This window comes from Coenobita brevimanus, chromosome 31, assembly GCF_032717465.1.
Source record: "Coenobita brevimanus isolate Jiangsu-jjx chromosome 31, ASM3271746v2, whole genome shotgun sequence".
In the NCBI taxonomy this organism is placed as follows: Eukaryota; Metazoa; Arthropoda; class Malacostraca; order Decapoda; family Coenobitidae; genus Coenobita; species Coenobita brevimanus.
In genome coordinates, this window is record NC_136984.1 from 21,705,079 (window position 1) to 21,731,750 (window position 26,672).

General features: G+C 39.8%; 1 protein-coding gene across 1 annotated transcript in view; it reads left to right on the forward strand.

Annotated features, from left to right (window-relative positions):
• Positions 1-26,672, forward strand: part of LOC145395519 (cytochrome P450 4C1-like) — a 338,392-nt gene that overhangs the window by 180,510 nt on the left and 131,210 nt on the right. The window contains exons 5-7 of the mRNA XM_080269128.1: positions 567-636; positions 1,189-1,394; positions 18,459-18,637. Coding sequence (XP_080125254.1) covers positions 567-636; positions 1,189-1,394; positions 18,459-18,637 — 455 coding nt within the window. The remainder of the gene's footprint in view (positions 1-566; positions 637-1,188; positions 1,395-18,458; positions 18,638-26,672) is intronic.

Here is a 26,672-nt window from a genome sequence, read left to right on the forward strand (position 1 = left end):
TGTAAAATTCATATTCTGTAGAACGGTAGAACGGATAAGTTTTAGAAGATCTCGGGTTCGGCTTTTCCATTTTTACCTCCACCCTTAAAGTCGTTGGAGAGTTTTCTCACACTATTTCCAAACGGTTTTGTTCAGCTTAGGAGAGACCTATCTTAAGGATGGAGTTACGAAGGCTATATCTAAACATATTAATATTAAATCTCTCTTCTGGAGCTGTTCTCCTAAATTTGTATTTTCACAGGCCCATGGCCTCCAGTCATTTAAATGTAATGTATCCCGGTATCTCGAAACGAACAGATCTTGAATAATCTCTCTCTCTCTCTCTCTCTCTCTCTCTGGAAGGAATAACTGTGGTTCCTTCTTCATAGTATAAAAATATGAATGAAATCCTCTTGGGTTAGCATGCATAGAATGAAATGCCCTTAATGCATTAAAGAATGAATCACTTCACTTGGAGAGGAAATTCTTGAGCCAAATAAAATAGTTCAAAGACAGCAAGAATATATATATATATAAAAAAAAAGTACGTGCTTAGGTGAGATGTTAAAAATAATCTGTGTCGCCAGAAACTGCCATGGGACGTACTGTGAACGCCCAAGACGACAAGGACTGTGAGTACGTCAAGGCTGTGTACAAGTACGTATATATTTTGTACACTTACTCATCACATTATTATGGATGGACATTTAAAATTTTTGTATTCTTGACTGGCATTTAACAGTTTTGTATTCTGAGCCGAAATAAAACAGTTCTATATTATGAGCCTAGATTTACAAGTTTGTATTCTTGGCCAAGATTTGACCATTCCTGTTCTTGGCCGAGATTTGCTAATTTTGTATTGCTGGCAGAGATTTAACTTTTTTCTATTCTTGGCTCAGATTTAGCAAACTTGTATTTTTGACCGAAATTTTACCTTTTCTATTTTTAGCCCAGAGTTAAGAAATTTGCATTCTCTTACAGCTAACACCAGATGCTGTTATTCAGGTCAAAGAACCTTACGCAGTCAAAGGTTTATTATTTTGTATGTTTCTGATGCAAAGTATGTGGATAATAAGAAAATATCACAAAGTACAAAATGTCAAATAAAACTCCAAGGAAGAGGAGTTACAAGATGTCCTATGCCAACAAAAAGTCTTTACAGCATACTTGTATTGTTTATTTATTTATTTACTGTATTTTATTTTTTAGAGTAAATGCTAGTATAGCAGAGAGGTCGGTAAAGCCCTGTCTACACTCTGATTTCCTGTACTGGCTGCTGGGTTATGCTAAGAAGAGGGACGCAGCCATCAAGGTCCTCCACAAGATGTCCAGGGAAACTATCCAAGAACGACGTATCATTTATGAACAGGAAAAGAAAATGACCAAAGCCATTAGGCAGGAAGACAAACTGCTTGGTAAGGACGATATATTTTATACTTCCTAACGATTAAATTTAATGAAGCTACCTAAATCCTCCACAAAGTCACACAAAAAATTTTCAAGCTTAGACCTAGGCTTTCTTAACCGGAAATAATACCAAATTTATTACCAAGAAAAACAAACCAGTCTGTGAGGATGACCTTTTCTATATTCTGCTGTTATTTGTGCATACAGATAGTCCTCAAATATTTTAGCTGTGAATCGGAATTTCACATTTTCCATATATCGGAAATCGATTGTGTAAATTTGGGGAAACTGGTACATCAGTTTTACCGGTAATAGTTAAAGGAAACATGGAAGGCAGGACTATACTTACTTCCCTAGACACCCTGGTGACATCCATTCTATGTACAGGAAGCCAGAGACAAAAGTATGTAAAAATGACAAATTGAAATGGGAAATTATCTCCTTTAACAAGGAAATAACAGTAATGTAACCATATCTCTCAGGCTTCTATGGCTCAACGGAATGAAATCGATTGACATTAGCTGAAATAGAATAGCAGACTTGTTTGAAACATGAGAGGGATTATTCTATCTGTATTATTCCATAATTCTCTTGAACACATCTAGTTAACTCAAAACATTTCTGATTGACACTACCTTCACCTTTAGCTAAGAGGCAGATAGATGCAGTTGGCATTCCCAAACATGTTGCATGTGATGTATTTGCAGTATAATACTTAACACTGTGTGTTTTGTTTTCAGAGTACTGTGATATGCTATAATGTAAGAACTTCCCACATACTCGTACAATTATACCCACATTCACAAGTTTATTAATACGCTCAGTCGTTATACATACACAATAGGTTGACCGAAGAACTCCTCATTCTGACTTACTAATTTTCTATGAATTCCAAAAGTGTAAACACACTGTGTCCAAAGGTCTCTTACTGAACAGACATTGAATATGGTTTTCTCATATTTAAAATACTTTGGAAAGGATGAGTTCTACAGGCCCATGGTCCGTCTCCCCTTACCTCTCTCTCTCTCTCTCTTTCTCATGTTGCATAGATTATAGCGCAAGTAGCCTTTTTTTTTTTTTAAAGGATAACCTCCTCATTGGCCAACAAGTCTCCTTTTATCTGTATTCCTGTGTACTCCAAGTACTCTTTCTCCCGTACCTCTGCTTCCCCAACCATCTCCATCTCTTCCTCTTCCCACCCCCATCTCTCAACTAATACTTTACAAAATCTTTATGGTCTCCCTACCTTGATTAAATTTTCAATGCCCCTGTATCCGCCCTCTTTGCAGATTATGCCCTAAAATTCCATATCAGATTACTGTCCCATGTTGGCCAAGACATCTTCCATTCCCAATTTGATGGCTCCTGACTTGTCACTGTCCAAAATGAATGTCAGGCTTCTTGCATGACTAATTTAACAGTTTTTTTTGGAGTTTCTATCCATGCAGAAAGTAATGTCCCCTTAAATTCTAGTTGTGACTTTATATTGGCCCCTCTTTAAATGAAGTTTTGTGACTGTCCTTTCTTTGAGTGGGGTACTAATATCCAAAACCTTTGAGTTTAAAAACCATTTTTTCGTCTGTGTCCTGGTTCACCCCCCCTCTGACCGTCCATCACAAACAGTCAGTGAATACAGCCCGTGCAGTTTTTGCCAGTCTTATTCTCCCCACTCATGTTATTGTTAGAGGTGTCAGTCTCTCTGTAAAGGAACATATCTCTCCTTAGCAAGTGTTGGTCGTGTTGGCGTTTTAGTCACCCAGCTCAGTACTGTTAGTCCGACCTCACCTGCCCTCTTTGTGGTCAGGTTGGTCATGCCGCAGATACTTGCTCTACTACTACCTGGTGTTGTCCTAATTGCACTGAACCACACTCGGCTTAGTATAGGGGGTGCCCAGCCTTTCGTTTTGACTCCAAGGTTGCTAAACTGCGAGCTCAGCTAGGCCTTTCTTTAAGTGATAACCTCAGCAATGTTCGTTTTCGTGGTTTCTCCATATCTGACTTATTCCAAGCGTCTACGAATCTCTCACAATGCCGCAGAGATATCCGACATTTCTCGGCCCTCTGAAGAACTGTCCTCTCCCTCTCCTGCCATCCCTCCACTTCATCTGTTCCCACTTTTGTTGCTTCCTCCATGTCTCCAACTGTTTCCTGTTCTTCTTTTTCCCTCCCTCTCTCTAACTCTTTCCATCCTTGGTTCTGCCCCTTCCTCTTTTCTCTCCTCCTGGCCTTCGCCGTCTGTCCTCTACTCTCTCTCAGGTCTCTGTTTTCTCCTTCCCTGACATGCATTTATATAGCATAATAGTATCTCCACTTTTCCTTCTCTCCTGTAGTGTTGGGAGATTCAGTTTTTCAAGTCTTTCTTCATAGCTTAGATCCCTTAACCTTGGTACCCATCTTGTAACAGCCCAATGAACTTTTTCAATCTCTTCTATGTGTTTTTTGAGATGAGGATTCCAGACTACTGATGCATACTCCAGGGTTGGTCTGACGAATGATATTATTATCATTCTCAGCATTTGTGTATGTGAATGCTATCCTCATATCTGCAAGCAGTGTATACATCTTCCGTTCCTTTTCACTGATGTGGTCAGCCGGAGATAGGCTGTTATTGATAATCACATCAAGGTCCTTCTCTGTTTCTGATATGTGCAAAGGTTTTACTTCCTAACTCATAATCCCAGTCTGGTCTTTTTCCATTCTGACCAAACTTAATTACCTGACACTTGTCCACAATGAATTCCATTTGCCATTTATTACTCCATTCATGAAGTTTATTAAATTCTTCTTGTAGCTCTCTACAAGAGTCTGTGTTAGTAATTCTCCTTCTCATTTTTGCATTATCAGCCAACATATTTCATTAGATTTCATTTCTAATGTTACTGCCTATGTCATTTATATACACTAAAAACATAATTGGTGCCAGCACTGAGCCCTGTGGAACTCAGGTAGTCACTTCCCTCCATGATAAGTAATTTTCCCTTAATACTGCTCTCATTTCTCCGTTTCTGAGAAAATTTTACATCCAACAGTACAGTCTGCCTTTGATTCCTCCTTGATGGTACAGTTTCCATAAAAAGTCTTTGGTGCAGTACTCTGCCAAATGCTTCTCTTTTCTGTAATGTTTCTGCAACTCTATCATAAGAGCTTAATAGATTAGTAACACATGATTTTCTCTTTCAGAAACCAAACTGCTTTTCTGTTATCATATTGTGCTCTTCTAGATGGTTTACCCAAACTTTTCTCATCAGGTTTTCTAGTACCTTACTAACACTGGTTAGTGATACTGGTCAGTAGTTGTAGTGATTTTTTTTATATTCCCTTTCTGAATAGAAACATTGTTTGCTTTCCAAATATCAGCTAGTTTACCTTGGCCTAAGGATTCCTTGAATATTAAAGATATTGGTCTACTTACGTAGCACCCAACATGAAATTTCATCAGGACCATTTGCTTTTCCTTTGTCTGATTTACTGAAATCCTCCTGTATTTCTTTCTCTGATGTTTGTATATCTGGTAATACGTGTGGGCATGCACGTTCCATATAATCCCTCTCAAAATTATATTCTTCTATAAAAAGTGAGTGGAAATTTTTATTTAGTCCTCACAAATATCATTTTCTTGTGTGCTTCTGATGTAGCTGTAAAGTAGCTTCGGTTGACCACTACTTTTATTAATAATGTCTTCCTCAAACTGTCATTGGGCTTCTTATTCTTTTGTAATCGTTTCTTCCCTGTTTATAGTAATTATATGCCCTCTCACTATTGTGTCTTCTGTGTCTATTCCACAAGAAGTCTCTTTTTTTTTTTTCTTTTGATTTTTTATATCCTATATTAAACCATTTCTTGATTTTCATTTCTGCTTCTTTATGCTGTGGGATGTAATTTTGGACTCGTATTTCATAAAGTTCACAGAGTTTTCTATATATAGCATTTAAATCTTGTCCTCTAAGTTCTATTTCCCAATCTCTTTCTAAGAAGTACACCTTTAGGTCATGGTAGTTGCCCTTTTTGTAATTTAGGCTCTTTTTTGACTGTCATTACTGTTAACTATGTCATATGCAATCCTGAAGTTGCAATTTAATACTGCATGGTCGCATTTGCCAAATGGAGGGTGATACATTATATTTTCAGTATTATTTTCTTGCATAGTAAATATAAGATCTAATACTGATGGTACATCGTCCTCTTTTTCTTGCAGTTTCGTTTACCTGTTGTGTTAGGAAAAACTGCACAAGATCCAGGAGCTTTCGGTTCCAGCAACTTTCCTGGCTTTTTATATTTAGAGTGTTCCAATTTGTATTTGTATTGAAATCTCCAGTTAATAAAATTCTTCCACATTTCTCCTCCAGTCTATGTAGTAATGCTCTCAACCCTGTCGCACTCTTTCGAAGCAACCTGATTCCAACCATTTCCAAGTACTGAGTGATCATCTCTCGCCAGCCCAGACCTCATGCTCCCCACACTCCTCACTCAGCGATTCGTGCAGTATCAGAAACTGATTTCAGTCATTTCATTCACCCGCCCTTATTATTACTGTATTGTTTTAAAACTGATTTATGTTATATATTAATGAGTGATCTTCCTAATGAACGAAAAGAATAAAGAAAATGAATTACCATATTGTATCATTCACTTATTTTTTCAATGCTCATTTACTGACAGACATATAAACATTTCGGGACTGAGTATTGAATATTGTATAACATTTATCTGCGGTCCATTCCGTTAAAAAATGACACTTCTGGCTGTACTAGAAATTTTTTTTATGGCATACGGAATAACATTAGTCGTTCATCACGCCTGGCCTCTCTGAGTGAACCGTTTCCTATAATTTCATTCTCGCCCGGCCAGACCTTACGCTCCCCACATTCCTCAGTCAGTGATCTGTGCAGCATCGAAAAATGATTACATTTATTTCATTCCCCTGCCCTAATTTTAAACTGTATTGTTATGAAACTGATACATTTTACAAATTAATAAATGATCTTCCTAATGGATGAAAAAATGAATAAATAAAGGATATAAAACATCATACTTTATCGTTCAGTAATATATTAAGTTACTGACATGTACAGTATACAGTACTCACACACAATTTTTTTTCACAACAAAAGTATGGTGTTTTATATAATTTTTTTTTTTTTCATCCATTAGGAAGATCATTTATTCATTTGTAACATGTATCAGTTTCATAACAATACAGCTAAAAATTAGGGCAGGGGAATGAAATGACTGTAATAATTTTTCGATGCCACACACATCACTGACTGAGGAATGTGGGGAGCGTGAGGTCTGGCCAGGCGAGAATGAAATGTTAGGAAACAATTCACTCAGAGCGACCAGGCGTGATGAACGAATATTATTATTCTATATGCCATAAAAAATTTTCTAGTATAGCTAGAAGTATCATTTTTTTTAAGAAAGGGATCGCAGATAAATGCTCTGCAATATTCTATAATCATTGCTGAAATGTTTATATGTCTGCAAATAGCACTGAATAATTAAGTGAATGATACAATATGGTAATTCCTTTTTTTTTTAGATTTTTTCGTTCATTGGGAAGATCAAACAACAAATTGTTGTGAAAAGAATACAGCAAATTATATGGCTGGACTCAACATACGTCGAAAGAGTGCGAGTGGTTGGATTTCACTTTTTTTTTTTTTTTTAAATAACAGAACGGAGGAAGGAAAAACAAATGAGGAGAAAAAAATAATCCATACACCAGATTACTGTTGTCCTCTGTTCATAATATATCTGTAACAGTTAGACTTGAACAGTAGTAGGTTGAAATTTGGAGGAAAACAACTCTGGGGAAGCGAGTTCCAGAGAGATGCAGTTCGGAGAATGAAAGAATTCTGATAGGCAGAAGTTCAGCAATATGGTTGAGTGACATTCCAGTCATGAGCGCTACCAGATGCCCGTGTAGCACGTGAGAAGGCATGGAGAGGTGGCACCATGGACGCAACTTCGTCTGAGCATTTGCCAAAAAAATATCTGTAAAATAATGAAAGGGAGGCAACATTCCTTCTTACTTGCAGGGGAGGTAGTTTATATGTAATGGCAGCGTTGTTAATGATTCTAACAGCTTTATTCTGAATTTTGTCTAGGTGTCTTAATGCAACCTCTCCACAACCATTCCACAAGGGTGAGCAATATTCAAGCTGAGAGCGCACATGACTCTTATAAATTATAGCTAACTGCTCATCGGCGAAGAAGTTACGGACTCTGTACAATAATCCAAGTTTCTTTGAGGCGGTTTTAGCAAGTGATCTGACATGAGAGGTCCAGCTGAGGGCACTGTTAAGTGAGACACCAAGAATTTCAATATTTTTGGAGTTGGGAATATTAGTAGCACTGAAGGTAATGTACGAATCTGGTAATATCTGTCTATTAGTAAACTGTATATATTTAGTTTTACTAGCATTAAAAGAAACAAGGTTGTTTTGTCCCCATTCACTGATTGTAGATAGATCTTGATTTATGGAGATGGCTGTACTGAGTTGAGAGGTAGAGATATTAGACTTTGTAAATGGATGTCTGAGTGTGAATGAACTAGGTAGTGTTGAGTCATCTGCGTATGAGTGAATGGGATTGTGAGTGACAGAAAAGAGATCATTAATAAGAACCAGAAATAGGGTTGGCGCCAGAACTGATCCCTGCGGCACGCCGGCGTTAATTGAGTGGAAATTGGAGTATACATCATCTACTTTTACTCTTATTTTCCTGTCACTAAGATAAGAAGAAATCAAAGGAACAAAAGACGTTAGTCCATAGCAAGGGAGTTTGGACAGCAGGGAATGGTGCCATACTCTGTCGAAAGCTTTAGAGATATCAAGAGCTACTGCATGAGTTTCTCCAAAAAGATCAATTGATTGATGGATGGTATGAGTTAAGAGATTGAGTATGTCAATGGTGGATCTTTCGTGGCGAAAACCATATTGTCTATCACTAATTAAGTTGTTGGATTCAAGATGTTTAACAATATGCTTATTAAGTAAAGTTTCAAATACCTTACCAAGAGAAGATGTGACAGCTATTGGTCTGTGATCAGAGGAGTCAGACGAACTTCCTTTCTTCGGAACTGGGTGGATAATGGCTTCTTTCCATGAATCTGGGAATAAAGAAGTACGTATGCATAGTCTGAATAATTTAGCTAGGACAGAGGCAAGTTCAGGGGAACACTTTTTCAAAACAATTGGCGGAACTCCATCTGGGCCAGGAGCTTTGTTGGTAGGTAAATTGTCTAGGATGGATTTTACAAATCTTGTCTGTATTTTAAGTGGGGCAATTTCGGGAGAATCAAGTTCCAGTACTGAGACATTCTGGCTGGTATCATCTATGGTAGAGATTCTTGCAAAGGTACTAGCAAAGATATCTGCTTTCCCACGTGGGTCATTTGTATTATTGCCATCTGAAGATTTTAGTGGGGGAATGGAAGATGACTTGTTAAAGTTATTATTAAAAGAATTAAGAGTTGACCAGAATATTCTATTGTCATTAGAGTTGTTAAGTAGTTTTGATGCTTGGACGAATCCTGCATCAAAAGAGTGTGAGCGGTTGGATTCTTCACCGGGCCCCCGTGTATGAAAGGGTTAAACTCTGTATTGTACTTTCTGCCAGGTCTTCATATTCTTCTCTTTCCCAAGTGTTTGATCTGGGTGGCATGTATAATTTTGCCACAGTTACTTTTCCTTCACATGTATTAATCTCTACTGAAATCATTTCTACTTGTGAGGGTACTGTATATCTAGTTAAATTTCTTTGACTTGTAAATTTTCCTTTCTTAAAATTATAATTCCTCCTCCTTTTTTCAAGTTCCTAGCTCTTCTCCATATATTGTATTCCTCTAGGTTTAGGGTATCGTTCGATATCTGTGGTGTTAATTTTGTTTCAGTTAGGCACATAATGTGTGGTTCCTTTTCTTTTATATTATCATTCATCTATAATATTTTAGATACAACTCCATCTACATTTGAGTACATCAACTTAACCATCTTGTTTACATACTTGGCATGACTCCGGTCTACTATTTTCCTCCTTTTTATTCCCTTCTGGTTATGCACCACTTTAGTACCTGCTATCCAATTACTTTATAAAAAAAAGTATTGTTACGTCCCCACCCCACACTGCCACAGGCTCCAACAGCAGTAGTACAGTACAGGAAGGACATTGCCCAGTGAGTTGTTCTTCCTATGGTCATCCTTTAGGTGTACAGCACACAAGATCGACTCAGGCGTGGTGAATAAACATTGGCTTAAGTTCACTGTTTTTGTTATCCAAATAATTACACTTAACCCCTCCATGGCCGTCAGCGTCAAATGACGTTTAGCCGATAAATGGCCACCAGCTTCGTTTGAGCACAGCCTGTAAAAAACTGCAACAATTTTTGGGAAATGAATGGACGTTCTGAACATCTTCACACTGACCTACACTACACTCCCATACACCCCATCCAGCAGTTCAGAGCCTGCTGTTGTGATAAGTGGATTTTCGATTATTTTGCTCTTGGCCATGCCTTAACAAGCACAACTACACCCATTATCTCGACCCAGGCAGAACATATCATCTTTGTCCTCTCTTGCAAAACACACATAACCACCTGTTTACGATTATGAATACAGGCACATACAAAAAAGACATGATAATTACAGAAAAATACATTTTTGTCTTGGTATCTTTACCTACTTGCTCATGTTTGCTGTAATGGTTTGAATCATTTGATGCAATGCAACTTGCAGAAAACTGTGAAAAGTTTCGGGAAGTGAACAAAAATCTGGGACATGAGACTGACCTTGACTTCATCCTCTCACGCATCATCCGTCAGTTCACCACCTGCTGTCGTGGCGAGTGGATGTACGATTTTTTAGCTCGTGGCCATGCCTAAACACACATAGTTACACCCATTATCTCGATCCAGAAAAGAAAATACAATCTTTTTCCTCCCTTGCAAACCATACGCAACCACCCTGTTTACGAGATAGCAATATATATTGTGAAAATAACTAAAATTATAAAGATGAATGTAAAATGATAAAGATGAACATGTTATGACGGAAAAAATACGTTTTCTCTCGTATGTAAACCTATTTATTTCTGCTTTGTATCTGTATTCGTATTAACTAGACTTATTCTTAGTTTTGAAGCTGCATTATGATTCTATTTTTAGCCATGCTCGTGGTGTGGGAGCTGGAAGGTGCGACTCAACTTCCTTATTGCTTATCGGACTGACCCTCCACTTTATTCTCCCGTGGCAGAGTCTAGCCTTGGAAGACGTTCAGTTTTCTCATTTAGGACTGAAAATTCAACTCTTTCGCCCCCTTTTCCAAGCATGGGCACAGCGATAACGTAAAAAATAACTCGAAACTACCATAAACATATTTTATATCAAAAAGGTGAAAATGTATTCATAACATTATTTTTTCCAGCCATTCCTAACATTATGTACTGAAATCATTCGATATAATCATATGTTTTATATGCATAACATTTCAGCACCATTCGTATTGTTTTGGAAGGTAAAAAAAAAAAAAATAACATGCCCAGTTGCGATGCGGCAATCCCCTGGGCGGCGATATCGGTTGCCGATATTTCTGCAACTTCCGTGCTTCATTGCAAGCCAAAAAATGTGTCTAGGAAGCTGGGATTTGCACTGTTAGGTGCATCTGAACTTTCTCTTCAATATGGCAAGAAAACAAAATCAATTTTCGAAACTTCAAAAAATGGCCCTGGCGTCGGCCTGAGGTGCACGGAAAATTCCGGGCCTTCGGCCACGGAGGGGTTAATACTTTCCAATTTCACTGTTCTCACAAGCACTGGAGCTATACAAATTTAACTAACTGCCATTACACTTAATGCTTGACAACATTTCACTATTTTCACAGGTATTGTTGATAAACAAACTTAACTAAACACTTCACTCTTTGCCAACAATTCACTGTTTTCACAAGTACATAAATGATACAAACTGCACTGAACTACACTCAAGCTGAACTCAACACTGACTGGCCTCGTTTTAGTCTCTTATCCATCCTTATATAAGCTTACATTGTACTAGAAACTTCTACATTTTTCCATATTTTTGGTGTATTCTAGAGAGAGAGAGAGAGAGAGAGAGAGCACAGTTACCAACTTGGAGACAACTCAAAACATGCCAGTTTTTCTACATCACATAACACTATAAATTTTTTATCAATCAATCAATCAATCATTTCCTGTGGCACCCTCGGGGATGCATAGGGCCTCGATGAACTCACACCACCACATCCTATCTTGTGCTAACTCCTCAAGATCTCCCCAACACTCATCTCCAGCTTCCCGTCTCATTGTCCTCACCCACGTCTCTTTTGGCCTTCCTCTACCTCTCCTACCAGGTGCCACCCACCCTGGTGTACCTCGTACTATTCCCTGTCTCCTATACACATGTCCTAGCCACTTCCATCGTGAGAATCTAACATATTCATCGATCGGCTGCACTCCCGTTATTTCTCTAATTCATACAAACTTAATTTAAATTTCATAATTTAACAAGCAATCACATATGTAAAACATTATAGAGAAAAATAGCACAAAAATCAATGCATAACTTACGAAACAACTACACTCACGAAAAGCAGGCAAACTGGCAACTCTGACTCAACCGGAATCTACGGAAAATATCGGGAAACGCTGAGAATTCTCTAGCAATACCGAACTGGCAAATCTTGCTCCTTAACACTAACCCCTCCCTAGTTCTTTGTTGTCCCGACAAAACTTTACAGTATATACAAAGAGAAACCTTAATCCTAATGAAACATCTAAGTATACACAAAATAATCCTTCAATTTTATCAGGTCTTCTTCTATGCCACTTCCAACGGCATCCTTGTTCCTCCACACAGTCCACTCCTCCTGGAAGGTCTTGGTCCTCTTCCTGATTCACTTTTTCTCTTGGAAAACTGTCACCATCCTCTTGCACTTCAGCTCCTTGGTCCTCCTCATCATCCTCGGCTGCGGGAGAGCACGATTCCTCGGAGACGTCTTACCTGTACTGTCCTGGCCCATGGTACTGCCACAAACAGTTCACGTGTACCACCTTTGGGCGAGACTTCCTGCCTCCCTGAATATGATACGTCACATCTGATAGGCGGCCTAACACAGTGTAAGGTCCGTCCCATGGGCTTCGGTGTCTGTCCCTTCTTTTGCTGAGGATTGTATAACCAAACTTGATTACCATCCTGCAAGCTCACCTCACATCCCTTGGCATCATAGTTGCACTTCATCACCTCTCTTGAAAACCTGAGGCTTCCTCGCACTTGATGATGTACCTCAGCCAGCCTTTCCTAAAGGTGTTTCACATAGCCAGTGGTGTCTGTAAGCAGCTCTTCACCAGGTGGTCTTCCCATTAACAAGTCAACAGATAATCATAACTCGTGGCCCAGCATCAGTTTTGCAGGGGTGTAGCCAGTTGACTCATGGGATGCAGACCAATATCTCATCAGCAACGCAGGAAATTTCTGGTCCCATTCTGCTTGTCCATGAATGCAGTACTTGGCCAGTTCTTGTTCCAGGGTCCAATTGAATTTCTCCACCATCCCATCTGACTGTGGCCTTAGGGGGTCGTCCTGGTCTTCTTGATTCCCAATAACTTGCAGCATTCACGGAACACAGCCGACTCGAAGTTTCTACTCTGATCTGAATGTAGCTCTTGTGGCATCCTGATGTGACAGAAATCTGCATCCTCCATCTGCACCTTCTTCAGGTCTGCTTCATCTGACATTGGCCCTGTCACAACCGTATGGCAGCATTTCTTGCCAGAATTCCCATTCCTACTGCACTCCCTGCCATCTGTTCTTCCATCTTCTCACACACTATTCATCAAGGTACTCCTGCATTTCTTCAGTGTGGGGCTTCTTGGGAAAAATTAGCTGGTTGTTGCTTCTCATCACCAGCCTTCACTAATTTTTTTTATGTGTCCAACTCTGGGCAAAGGCTTCACAGCCTGCTATCAAGGCCCACTAGACCTCCTACATACCATACACCTCACGTGTCACCACTTCGGCACTAACACCCACCGTCCGTACTGAATACATGTTAGGGCTGTCTCATACAGGACTGGTGTATTGGTGTTAGCAGGGATATTTTTACATGTTGGCAGGTCTTCTAGTAGATTAGTAAAGTCTGCTTTTACTACATTCAAATCCTTTTAACTGTTCCCTGCCTCAACGGGGATTTGAACCTGGGTCCGGTGGGACTGCAGGCCACCTCTCTATAGACTGAGCTACCACCTCCCTCATCCTTCTCAGTTGGACACTCATAGCTGTAGTGTCCCACCTCACCACATGTCCAACAACCGTTTGTTGCAATCAGGGACTTCCTTGCACTGCTCTGTTCTTGCTCCTTCTTCCATTTGTGACAATTCATCTTTCTATGTCCCAGCTTCCCACAGAACTAGCAACCTCCTCCAGTCTTCTCCTGTTCCCTCTTCCACTTGTAGGAGTCCCCTTTCCCGTGTCCTGGCTTTTCACAGTACCAGCAACTTCCCTCAAATTTTTCCTTTTCACATACATGCCCCTTTCTTTCCTTGTATCCTGCACAACGACCTGTCTGAAACATGGACTTACTTGATCTGACATAGGATTCAAACTCTAGAGCCCCGGTTAGTGCTTCTTGCATGCTTCTTGGTTGTGTCTGCTTCACTTGCACTTTCAACTATGCACTGTTAGAGCATCGATGAACAGATCCCTCAGAAGAATAGCCAACAGGTTAGGTGCAGCTCCAGGGCGTGCCTTATATGCCATACTCTCTAGGTCATGAGCAAGCTGTTGTAGGGATTCTCTCCAAGCTCATACACGGCTCCCGAAATTTCCTCGGTAAACCTCAGTCTGGTACAGTCATGAACAAAGAAACCTGGACACTCAGGGGCTGAGCTGATAGTTTCTTTTTCCTTTTCGATTTCTCCAGTAAATCTTCGTCCATATGAGCCGTACCCCCCCATCCTCTTCCTTCCCTCACCTCCTCTCCGTCCTACCCATATGACCCGGGAAGGCTGGTCATTCCCAGGGGACAAGTGGACACTCCTCATCTCTCTCTCTCTCTCTCTCTCTCTCTCTCTCACTCCCATATATATATATATATATATATATATATATATATATGGTCTTTCTTCTCTCCCTCCTCCCTCCCCCATCTACCATCTCTCTCTCTCTCTCTCTCTCTCTCTCTCTCTCTCTCTCCCTCTCTCCCTCTCTCTCAATCGAAACACTCGCTCCCATCCTTTCTTCTCCCTCTCCTCCCTCCCCCATCTACTATCTCTCTGTCTCTGTCTGTCTTATATATATATATATATATATATATATATATATATATATATATATATATATATGTGTGTGTGTGTGTGTGTGTGTGTGTGTGTGTGTGTGCAATTATTATCATAACGAATGGCATGCTGTGAATTGGAAAGTAAAAATGAGGAGAATTGGCGAAAATGGTGGCAGAAGGGAGTAGGCAAGTATGAAGGTGGACGTTAATTGGCCCGCAGGGAAATAATGACAGTTCCACATGCTGACGTCTCGAGAGGATTTCCTGCGGTTGTTCCCTCTAAATATGTTCCAGTGTTTTAATTTGTAATGCTTATATCACAGTAAAGGCATACTTTGCACTGACGTTATTATTCACTGCTACAGATTATTGAGAGAGAGAGAGAGAGAGAGAGATGGGGGAACAAGTGGTCACTCCTCACCTCTCTCTCGTATGCAGATCCAAAATCAGGAGAAGTCGCCTCGCATGGGCCAACCAGCCTACTGCAGTTGTTTTCTTTAATTATATTCCTAAGTTTTATTTTGCAATACTTATATCACAATAATAAAGGCATACTTTGCACTGACATTACTATTCACTCCTAAAGAATCTTGAAAAACAGAGAGAGAGAGAGAGAGAGAGAGAGAGAGAGAGCAGCTGCGTATACGAAGAATGAAGACGAGCTTCTCATTGTGTGTGTGTGTGTGTGTGTGTGTGTGTGTGTGTGTGTGTGTGTGATAGTATAAATTTGTGCTCCTGATTTGACACTTTTGTCCCAGTCACGTCCACTCGTACTCAAAATCGGGAAACACTGATGTAATTTAATATAATGTTCATCAACCTGTTAAATGCCGTGGTTTCAATTAATTAAGTTAAATCTCCAAATACATTAGATAATTTCACAATAAAAGTATAATCTACGATAATGCCACGGAAGAACGTATTTGGTATAATTTCTTTGTCGCTTTTAATATCAGTAAAGATATTTTATAATTTAGTGGGATCTTAAATAAAGTCTAGGTTTTTCAGTTGTATATTAATAGGCCGTATTGTTTCTTCCTGAATACTAACATCTGATGCACTTGTTGCAAAATAAGCTTTAACTCATATAAACCATGATTGCAAAGAGAGGCATCAATAAATACGAAGTCTTTGAAAAGACACATAGATCATGGAAAACATTTGATACAACTCTTTTTTCTTAGATTAATTCTGTGTAGAATCTGTGTGTGTGTGTGTGTGTGTGTGTGTGTGTGTGTGTGTGTGTGTGTTGTGTTTCAATCGGTGATGCATTAACATGCATAGAGTGTTTTGTGTAAATCTATTTGATGGAGAGAGAGAGAGAGAGAGAGAGAGAGAGAGACAACGATCGACCTGTCATCTCTTGAACGAATGCCTAACTGAATCATGAATTCGATTCCGGTTTGGGGAATTTGTGTTACTGTCACACCCATATACCTGTATGTGTGTAATCGGAGAGAGAGAGAGAGAGAGAGAGAGAGAGGACATTCTGAGACGAAATAATCACAAGTCCTGTATTATCAGACGTAGCGGTGTCCTTCAACCCGTTCCGTTCCGTTGATACATCGGGGGTGTAGCCTTTCCATTAACCCGCCCACTAGACATCAACATACATGCTTGGGACGAGAGTAGTGAGTGGACAGGGATGCCAGATTATTCAAATGCTGCACTATTTTGTCGCAAAACTTAGTTGGGCTACTGTACAAATTGCTGACCTTCATGCCTTGTTAGCTGCCGGGCGGCAAGCTTTTAGCTATCCATCTACGTCATTTGTTTTGTGTTCCGATTCTCTCAGTGACCTTTTTCTGTTGAGATCGGCCTCCTGATCTTATCCTACAGTATAGTTCTCTGGATCCTCAAATTGTTTTTCCAGATGTCTGTAAAGCAGAATTCTGTACGGTTTTGTTGGGTGCATAATCACGTTGGTGTCCAGGAAATGAAACTGTCGACGCCTTTGCTCGTGCTGCTGTCCGATCGCCTGACTTCCCTCTCCATTCTGTCCCTTTCACCGACTTCTTCCCTGCCTTCTCCAAAGATTTGTCCCATCGATGACAGTCCTTCTGATCCTTGGCCATAAAAGCTAACTTCAGGCTGCTAAGCCCTTCATTGTTCCTTGGTCCAGCCCTTGTCATCGAAACCGCCACTGGGAGACAACAGTGGCCGATCTACGACATTGCCATACCCGTCTCATCCATGGCCATTTAATGTCCGAGGATCCTCCACAGATCTCTTCGAGCTGTGACACCCCTTTGTCTGTATTCCATATACTTTTAGACTGGCTTCTTTATGGAGATGTCCGTCGTCAGTGCTTCTCTTTTTCATTTGATCTTGGTCGTCCTCATCTTTTGGGAGATGTGTTGAGTGAGTCATGTACAGTACTTTTTTTCTGTAGTGCGTTTTATGCTTTTATCCCGTTCTGATTTTTTATCTTGTCTTTAGTTACTTAGGTTTTCATCTCTTCGTTCCTTTTAGAGACTTTTTCCCTTTCCTTTTCCTCTTTTTGTTTGTGATTACCTTTTTTTGTAATTTCCTCTTTATAGTGGTTTCCCATACCCTTTTTATTGTATCATTCTCTTCTAAACTTTGTGCCATATGATCTTTGCTTCCTGGCGCTAGATTTTTAATTATTCCATTCTCTCTCTCTCTCTCTCTCTCTCTCTCTCTCTCTCTCTCTCTCTCTCTTTCTCAAGTAAAAATGATGGATAAACAATTGAATGATGAGGTTATAATTTTTCCAGCTATAAATTACAGTTTCCGGTGTCATAGCTTTTTGGAAGTACCCTGACTATTTTCTTTAGGTAATAAGAAACAGATGGTTCTCCTTGACTGCTGCTGAAGGTATCGGTAGGAGTTTACGGCACTGTACGTAACAGACCATATCAAAGAAATACATGAATCATAGTTCTTTTTTTTTTTTATTATTTACAGTGAACAAACCCAAATGAATTTTAGCTTTATACTGAACACTGCACTTCTATTTCTGGCATAGAAAACACCAAAACACTTCTTCCTTAGCAAAGTATTTTGCATGTCATATTTTACTTTTTGTTATATGTCTGTATGAAGTCGTTCTGTTAGCGACACAACATTTTTTTTTACGTGTCCAACCTTGTGCATAGGATTCACATCCCGATTCCAAGGTCCTTTAATGTTCTTATATTACATACAACTCCACATGTCACCATTTCGGCGCTCATGCCTATCGTTCTTATTGAATACATGCTAGGGCTGTCTCATACGGAACTGATGTATTGGTATTATCAGGGGTATTTTACAACATTTCGGTGGGTCTTGTGGTAGAACAGTAAAATCTGCTTTAATGAAGTTCATGTGCTTAAACTGATCCCTGAACCAGCTGGGATTCGAACCTGGGTCCGTTAGGACTGCAGGCTACCTCTCTACTGATTCAGCCACCTCTCTACTGATTCAGCCACCTCCTCCCTCTTGCACAAGTCACATACAAGGAGATATCCAACTGTAATAAAGAAAGTATCTTGTTGAGGAAGAGGTATTACGAAATCTCTGAGGTGAAGGAGAATACAGCTCACATTGCTAGACCCATGGCCTTTTGCAACTGACCCGACCCCTGCTAATACCAATACACCAGTCCTGTATGGGACAGCCCTAGCATGTATTCAATATGGACGGTGGGTGTTAGCGCTGAAGTGGTGACATGTGGAGGTGCATGAGCGTAGGGGGACTACTGGACCTTTGGGAACGAGCTCTGAAACCTAAGCCCAGAGTAGGACACATGAAAAAAATAAAAATCTGTTTCAGGTAAAAAGAAGCAGCTGACGTTTCTAGACCTTCTCCTCGAGGCATCAGAGGGCGACAATGGACTTTGTGACGAGGACATTCGCGAAGAAGTGGACACTTTCATGTTTGAGGGTCACGACACCACAGCTACCGCCATCAGCTGGTTCCTCTACGTTCTTGGTCGCCATCCTGAGATTCAGGTGCAGTTGAGCTAAGAAGTTCCTGCTACAAAAACATGATCAGCCTTTATACTTACTGAGAGAACTATAAGTCTTTGCACATATCGAGAAAAAGCTTTAGTAATTCTAGTATCTAAGAAGTAATGAGAGATTATTTCATCCTACTGCTGAGTTGTAGAAATTCAACTGTTGTCATACGCTACAAAATGTACCACCCACTACGCCACAAACTTGTAAATTCAACTGTACTGTACGATCAGTTATTCCTTTCTTTGATATACTCATTCATCACACACTTTCTTGTACAAATATGATCAGTAAATTCTTTACCATGTAATATAGAAAATTCTGATAATGGCTGGCAAGCCAGTTTCATAGAAATGTGCACATACTTCAGATAAATCTTCAAAGCACTACTCTTCTTCATCGACACGCTTGATATAATGTCCCTGCCTGTGACTGAAGCATCATTGGTATTTCTTTCTTGGCTTTTGGACGCCCGTCATTTCAGAATTTTTATCAGTCGTGTCAAAATTGTATTTGGTCATTACAAATGTCAGTTTGTGGAACAAGCACAGTGTTAAGTTAATAAAGAAGAGAAGGAAATGAAAGATTCAGTTTTTCGCTGGCCCAAACTGCTGAATTTGGAATGCTTTATGACTGAACTTGTCATCATGAAGCAGGAACGACTATTCCAATTCCTGTGGCGTTTCCATCTCACTGCCTCACACAAGCATTTCAAAACTTCCAGATGGAAAGCTGCATTAACAGTAGTACATCTGGGGAGAAACTCTTTGTGTGAAAGTCCTTTCACGCCGAAGAAAAATGCTGGTAGCTTGTCTTCTGCCTGCAGTTATGACTGATATCTTTTTATTTTTCCTGATGTCTTCCATTGGAACTATGATGTCGGTATCTGGGTCATATCCATATATCGGTACTCAAGTTTTATCCTGATATGACGTTGAATTTGAACGTTCGATCCAATGTCCATGGGCCAGTCAGAAGTTTATTATCAGCGTGATGCACTCTACCCGACTGCTGAAAAATATTTAAAAATTTCGACTGTGGGCTGGATCACACACATCCCAGGTGATGTTTTGCAATGCTTAACAGCACGGATTGTACAGTTGGATAGGTAGAAAGTGTGAGAAAAATATCAGAGTATATGGAGACATTTGGCAATTCTCTGTTGTAAGCCCACGTATCTGTATGAATGAATCACTCAGAACCTAGTATGTGTCAGATAGTGCGCGATTGGCTGAGGTTTTCATTGGTTCTGAAGCAAACACCTCATCATATTATGCAGAAATGAAGGTTAACAACTAATAACTGGTAGGAAACAATTTATAGAGAATACTACTGTATTTAATGAACCAACATGGAATAAAATGAGTAATAAGTGTTAGCAATCTGTAAAACATAACTGGTAACATGGCACAGAAGAGCAGCACATCAGGTGGTAGTTTCATTTATTCATGATCTTCGAAGCTGCTGAAAAGAAGTGCAGTGAAATAGACTGATAGATGTTGACTTCTAACGAAGAGAACAGGCAAATTGTTTCTTTAACGAATCTAATATTGATACTCTATTTCATCAATTTCCAGGGCTATTATCCTCTATGACACAAGATATCTACTAAAATGCATCGGCAGTAAATTAATACTAAACTCTTTGTTGCCCTATTATTTTTCATCTCAATATGATATATTAAAACAGGAAGAGAGAAAGCTGCGCTAGGCCAGAAATGCCTTGTTGTGCAAGGGAGAAGGAAACGGAGAAGAGGGACAGCAAGCACGAGGGAAAACGCAAGAAAGGAGGGACAGTTGACGAGCAGAAAGGAATGACTCGGGACCTAAGGGGCTCCAAAACCCTTTAAGTATCGCCCACACCTCTGCGGGCAGTACCACCGTGCAGGGTTCATCTCATTATAAATCCATTACAGTAGAAATGCAGAGACATAGTAGGATAATCAGTAACATCCATATATTATGAGACGGTTACCTTAAAATTCTTCCCTGCAGTTCCACTTAATTACTTTTACGTCCATGAGGTGCATACAACATCATTTTGTAACATGAAACAAGGACTAGATAACTAAATGTCTAGTTTTAATCTGCAGCACCTAACCAACAGCGATGCCTCCTCCACAATGTTTGGAGGAGAGGGTGGGAAAAAGCCAGCGATGAAGATGTGGATTGAAGATTTTATCACATGGATAACTAGTGTCAATTAACACTGGCAGCCGTGGGGTTGTTCCCTCATTTGAATATGTAATTATGCTTGACGCTAGTCAGTCCCTGGATTGAAGCTGTTAAGCCCCGTCCACACCATCGGATAGTGACCGGAGGACTGGGCCCTCATCGGGCAGTCTGTCGGGCATGACTGTGATGTTGTCCACATTGTTGATTAGCTGGACAGGCAGTAAAGTCGGCAAATAGTCTGTAGGTCGTCGGCAGCGCTTGAATGCGGTATCACCATGAGCAACACAATTGAAAAGAAAAAAAAAAGCTCAGTATAGCTTATTAATTGATGCAATTGTAAAAAAGAAAATAAAGGAGAGTGCAGAAAAACAATGTGGTTAAAGACCTAGATGTAACTTTTTGAGGATGGCAGGGTCGTTTGTCCATGCCCGGCGCCAAACCACGGGGAAGAGTCCGGTGATTTCGTTCAACTACCGTCACTGGCTGGCCACTGGTTTGCTTGTCAAAGTAGCCATGAAGTGTTCGATGACAGGCTTATCACTCGTGCCTGCCGGGCTCTGCCCGATAGTGTGGCCGGGCTTTAAGATCATATGCCTGCTTTGATATGTTCCATAGTTTATTCGTGTATCACTTACAGGCATTCACTATCAATTGCCATGATGTTTACCGTGTGCAATTAGCTGCGAAATGAGCACGACCCTGATTTCAAGACATATCTCACAACTGTTTTATCTCCTTTTATCTTGTCCAAGGTAATTTATAGCAATCATTATATAGAACACATTTTCTAATGTGGTGCAAATGAATACAGGGATGACATGGAAATCAATTATAAGGCTTTGTTTTTGCCTAACATATATGTTACTAATGTTGATAATGTTTCAACTTTAATATATCTCATTATCGGTAGACATAGAACAAAATCAAAATAACTGACAGTAAGTTTATTTCCTCTGACAAAATATTCACTCATAGCATTATAAAATAATGTTCTCTTCAAAATAACATGTTTGATCTATACGCGACAAATAAAAAAATATTCCTGTTTTATTCAGATAACTGTCCAAGTGACTCTAATATTATTGTGTGAAAAAAATACATCATTGGATGAAATTGTTAAATCAAATTAAGTCGGCCAATTTAATTCAACTCAGTACCTTGTCCAGAGATCATTGTTGGCAATCACATCTCGAAAGCGGTCAGTTAATGACGCCACGTAATTGGGAACAATGAGAGGCTTCTTTTTTGAGGACCTCCCACTCCCTCATCGTGTGATGCAACAGTTCCTGTGGTGACTTTTCCTGGTAGGGCTCCAAAACATTAACAATAGTGGCCCAAATGTTTTATTATTATATCTGCCTATCTATATATATAGATAGATAGATAACGATATAGATAGATATATAGATAGATAGATAGACAGACATAGATGGACAGATAGACCATAGCACCAGTCAAACAAGGCAGTACTTCCGAGGTGGATGGCAAGCTGGTGATAGAGAGAGCTGGAGCTCCCGTTTCACCATCCCTCAGGACTTGATCCTGACCATCTCCCTTTGCTGAACATTTTCAGTGCTCTCATTTATAGAGAGTAGGCCAGCATACTCTCTTAGTACATCTACCTTCAACTTTCTTAACCACACTACATGCACATAAGATATCACACCTTCTGTTCCCACTCCCTTTAGCAATGGCCACTGCATTATTACTATCAGACGAGGAGGTATCTCAGATTGCCACCACTGGCAGGGTAGGGCTGGTGGCACAGGGTCCTCCCGGTTGCTATGCAGCGACTGTTCCAGCAGCGACTGTTGCAATTTCCAGTCATGCTAATCAGCGGACAAGTGAAGGTGTGGTCTTATATTTTACCAATATCCATGGCCTTAGCACCAACCTAAATTCAGTTCATTTCTTCCTACAGTCCATATCCCCTCTGGCCCTATTCCTCACAGAACCACAAATCTCACTCTCTACAGATACATCCCCAATTTGTTTTCCTGGCTACCATCTCCTCACAAATTTCCATAACAAGGGTGGCACCTGTTGTAATATCAAATCTCAATATGCAGTTAACACTGTTTTAAACTTCACTTCATCCAGTTTTGATTGCGCATTGCATAAACTAAATTGTCTAAATATTACCAAACATAACTGTGTAATCTATCATTCTCCCAGTGCTTCTTCAGAACCCAGTGTACTTGACTCCATATCCACACTGTTGAGTAGCCTTAACCTTGCCCTCAGTACCGAAATTACCATTTTCGGTGATTTTAATGTACATAAGGTTGAATGGTTATTGCATTCTGCCAGGACTGACGATGCTGGTCTAGAGTGTGAGCTGTTTGCAGAATCATTTAATCTCACGCAGCTGGTAAAGCAACCAACCAGAATACCAGATAACCCGGACCATAATCCCCATCTCTTGGATCAATTCCTGACAAAAATAATCCAGATCAATACAGGATAGAGGTACTGTCACCACTTAGGTCCTCTGACCACAATCCCATCAAATCCTCATTAGTTGGCCCCCCCAAACCTCCCCATTCTGAACCTTTCAGGGTGACTAAATGTCACTTTGATAGGGCAAACTGGGAAGGATTTAGAAGTTATCTTGCTGACATTCCATGGCAGTCATTCTTGTCTATCGATGCCAATTCTACCCAGTCCTGCATATGCAAGTTAATACTGGCATATGGATTTATTCATACCAAGTCAACAGTTCAGTAAAAGATTGAACTCTCCAAAGTGGTTTGATATCAACTGTGCCAGAGTAACAGCCCCCAAATCATTAGCATATAATTCTTACTTAAAATAAAAAACATCTGAATCACTCACTCACTTTAAAATTGCAAGAAACCATGCAAAAGCTGTAATTAATCATGGTAAAACAAACTTTCATCAAAATCATGCATTAAAACTGTTCCACAACCCTAATGACAACAGAATATTCTGATCAACTCAATTCTCTCAATGATAACTTTAATAAGGCATCATTGATTCCCCCACTAAAATCTTCAGATGGCATCATTACAAATGACCTGCATGGGAAAGTAGATATCTTTGCCAGTACATTTGCCAGAAATTCTACCATGGAGGAAGTCAGCCAGAATGTCCCAGTACTAGAACTTGACTCTCCTGAAACTGTTCCACTTAAAATTCAGACAAGACACGTATAATCCTTTTTAGACAATTTACCTACTAACAAGGCTTAGACAATTTACCTACCAGCAAAGCTTCAGGACCAGACGGAATTCCTCCAATTGTTCTGAAAAAGTGTTCCCCAGAACTTGCCTCTGTTCTAGCTAAATTTTGCAGACTATGCATACATACTTCTTCATTCCCTAATTCATGGAAAGAAGCTAATATCCTCCCAATTCCAAAGAAAGGAAGTTCTTCTGATGCCTCTGATTACAGAACAATAGCTGTCACATTTTCTCTTGGTAAAGTATTTGAAACTTTAATTACTAAGCACATTGTTAAACATCTTGAATCCAACAACTTAATTAGTGATAGACAATATGATTTTCGCCATGAAAGATCCACCACTGACATACTTAACCCTCTCAGGGTCATTCACACTATTCCCGTTTCATGTGGATTGTTCTAAAGATGTTCAGTCACTCGAATCGCATTCCTAAGCACCAAAAAATTCGCCAAAAATTAAGTTTTTGGAAGCTTCGTGTCAAATTTCGACGCGTCATAGCAAGTCCAGCGCTTTCTAATGGTAAGGCATTGGCAACACTGAGCTGCCTCACGGGGCCCAGCACGTAGCGATAAACCTTAGTCTCTTCCAAGCAGCAAGGCAGTGGGGTTGTGTCGCGTGTACTGTCCCTTTAAACTCTTACTAATTCTCCCCCTCCTGCCCGTGCCGAAGCCCCTATGGACTCAGTGTGATAATCCAGTATTTGTGAGCATATTTGTATGTGATATTGTCGATGGAACATAGATATATGTCACGAAAAGGAATTGTTTCCGTTATCAATCGTTGGGGTTAGAGGCGATATGTGTGTTCGCTGTTGTGGGGTTTTGCCTCTAGCCCTCCTCAAGGCCCTATGGCATGATTACAGATATGTATATAATGAAACCAATGCCTAAACTGTTTTTTGTGTGAAAGATATTCTGGCTGCCTTGGTGAAATTATGGAACTAGTTAGCATTATGGAACACCATGAACCATAGTTTGGAAAGGGGCAGGCATCACCTACAGTTTTTATAGTCGGGAAGGGAGAATTAGAGGTGTTTACGGATGGAATTATTGTGATTCTGATAGTGAAAATGCTTATGGAATTGTGTGAAATATACGTCAAACATGCTGCAGGTGTTCATTAAGGGTGTGGTGTGCCAATAAAATAGAGTTGCATCGTACTCTCCCAGTGAAGGATGCTGCATCACAGTCACGTTGAACCGTACTAAGGAAGTGAATAATTGAGGAGGTTGTTGTAATCATGTATTTGTGTATGATATTGTGTCAAGTGTAAGTGAAATGTGCCACATATCCTCAAGACGGCATAAATTATGGTGCGTGGCATAGGTGAGCGATACTTTAGCGGCAGGTGTGCTGTGAGAGGTAATGATGGCAAGGAACAAAGGACATCATTGAACAGGTACTGTACCTTGGTTTGACATTTAATGATAAATTATACTTTATGTAAAATATACGTGAACTGTGCCGAGAGTGTTAGTTTAGGTGCATGGCGTAGGTGAGCGGTATTTTAGCGGCAGGTGTGCTGTGAAAGGTAATAATGGCAAGGAAAGAGGGATGTCATTGAACAGGTACTGTACCTTGGTCTAACATTTAGTGATAAATTATACTTTATATAAAATATACGTGAACCATGCCGCGAGTGTTCATTTAGGTGCGTGGTGTAGGTGTGCGATACTTTAGCAGCAGATGTGCTGTGAAAGGTAATGATGACAAGGAAGGAGGGACGTCACTGAACAGGTACTGTACCTTGGTCTGACATTTAGTGATAAATTATACTTTATGTAAAATATACGTGAACTGTGCCGAGAGTGTTTGTTTAGGTGCTTGGCGTAGGTGAGCGATACTTTAGCGGCAGATGTGCTGTGAAAGGTAACGATGGCAAGGAACGAGGGAGGTCATTGAACAGGTACTGTACCTTGGTCCGATATTGATTGATAAATTATACTTTATGTAAAATATACGTTAATTGTGCCGAGAGTGTTTGTCTAGGTGCGTGGCGTAGGTGAGCGATACTTTAGTGGCAGGTGTGCTGTGAAAGGAACGATGGCAAGGAACAAGGGACGTCATTGAAGAGGTACTGTACCTTGCAACGCCGGGCAACCAAGGACGTCAGTGGACAGGTAGCGTACCTTTCAAATATAATTCTTGAAATTTATGATTCTTATCTAAAATGTTTGTGATATGTGCCACGAGTGTTCGTGGAAAAAATTGTATCATGTGTTGGGGGAATGTTTGGGGAAGGAGGGGAAAATATGTCTGTATATATATATATATATATATATATATATATATATATATATATATATATTTGTGTGTGTGTGTGTGTGTGTGTGTGTGTGTGTGTGAGGGAGTATTTCATGTGTGGGGGGAACCTTCAGATATTGTGAGGGAGTATGTGTGTCGTCAACTTAGGGGAAGGAGGGCTGAAAAAAAAAATTACACACACACACACACACACACACAAACACACACACACACACATATATATATATATATATATATATATATATATATATATATATATATATATATATATATATATATATATATATATATATATATATATATATATATATATATATATTGTTACGGAACAGAGAAAGATAATGTACACTTAAGTGAGAATACTAAAAATCACTACTGTCCCGTAA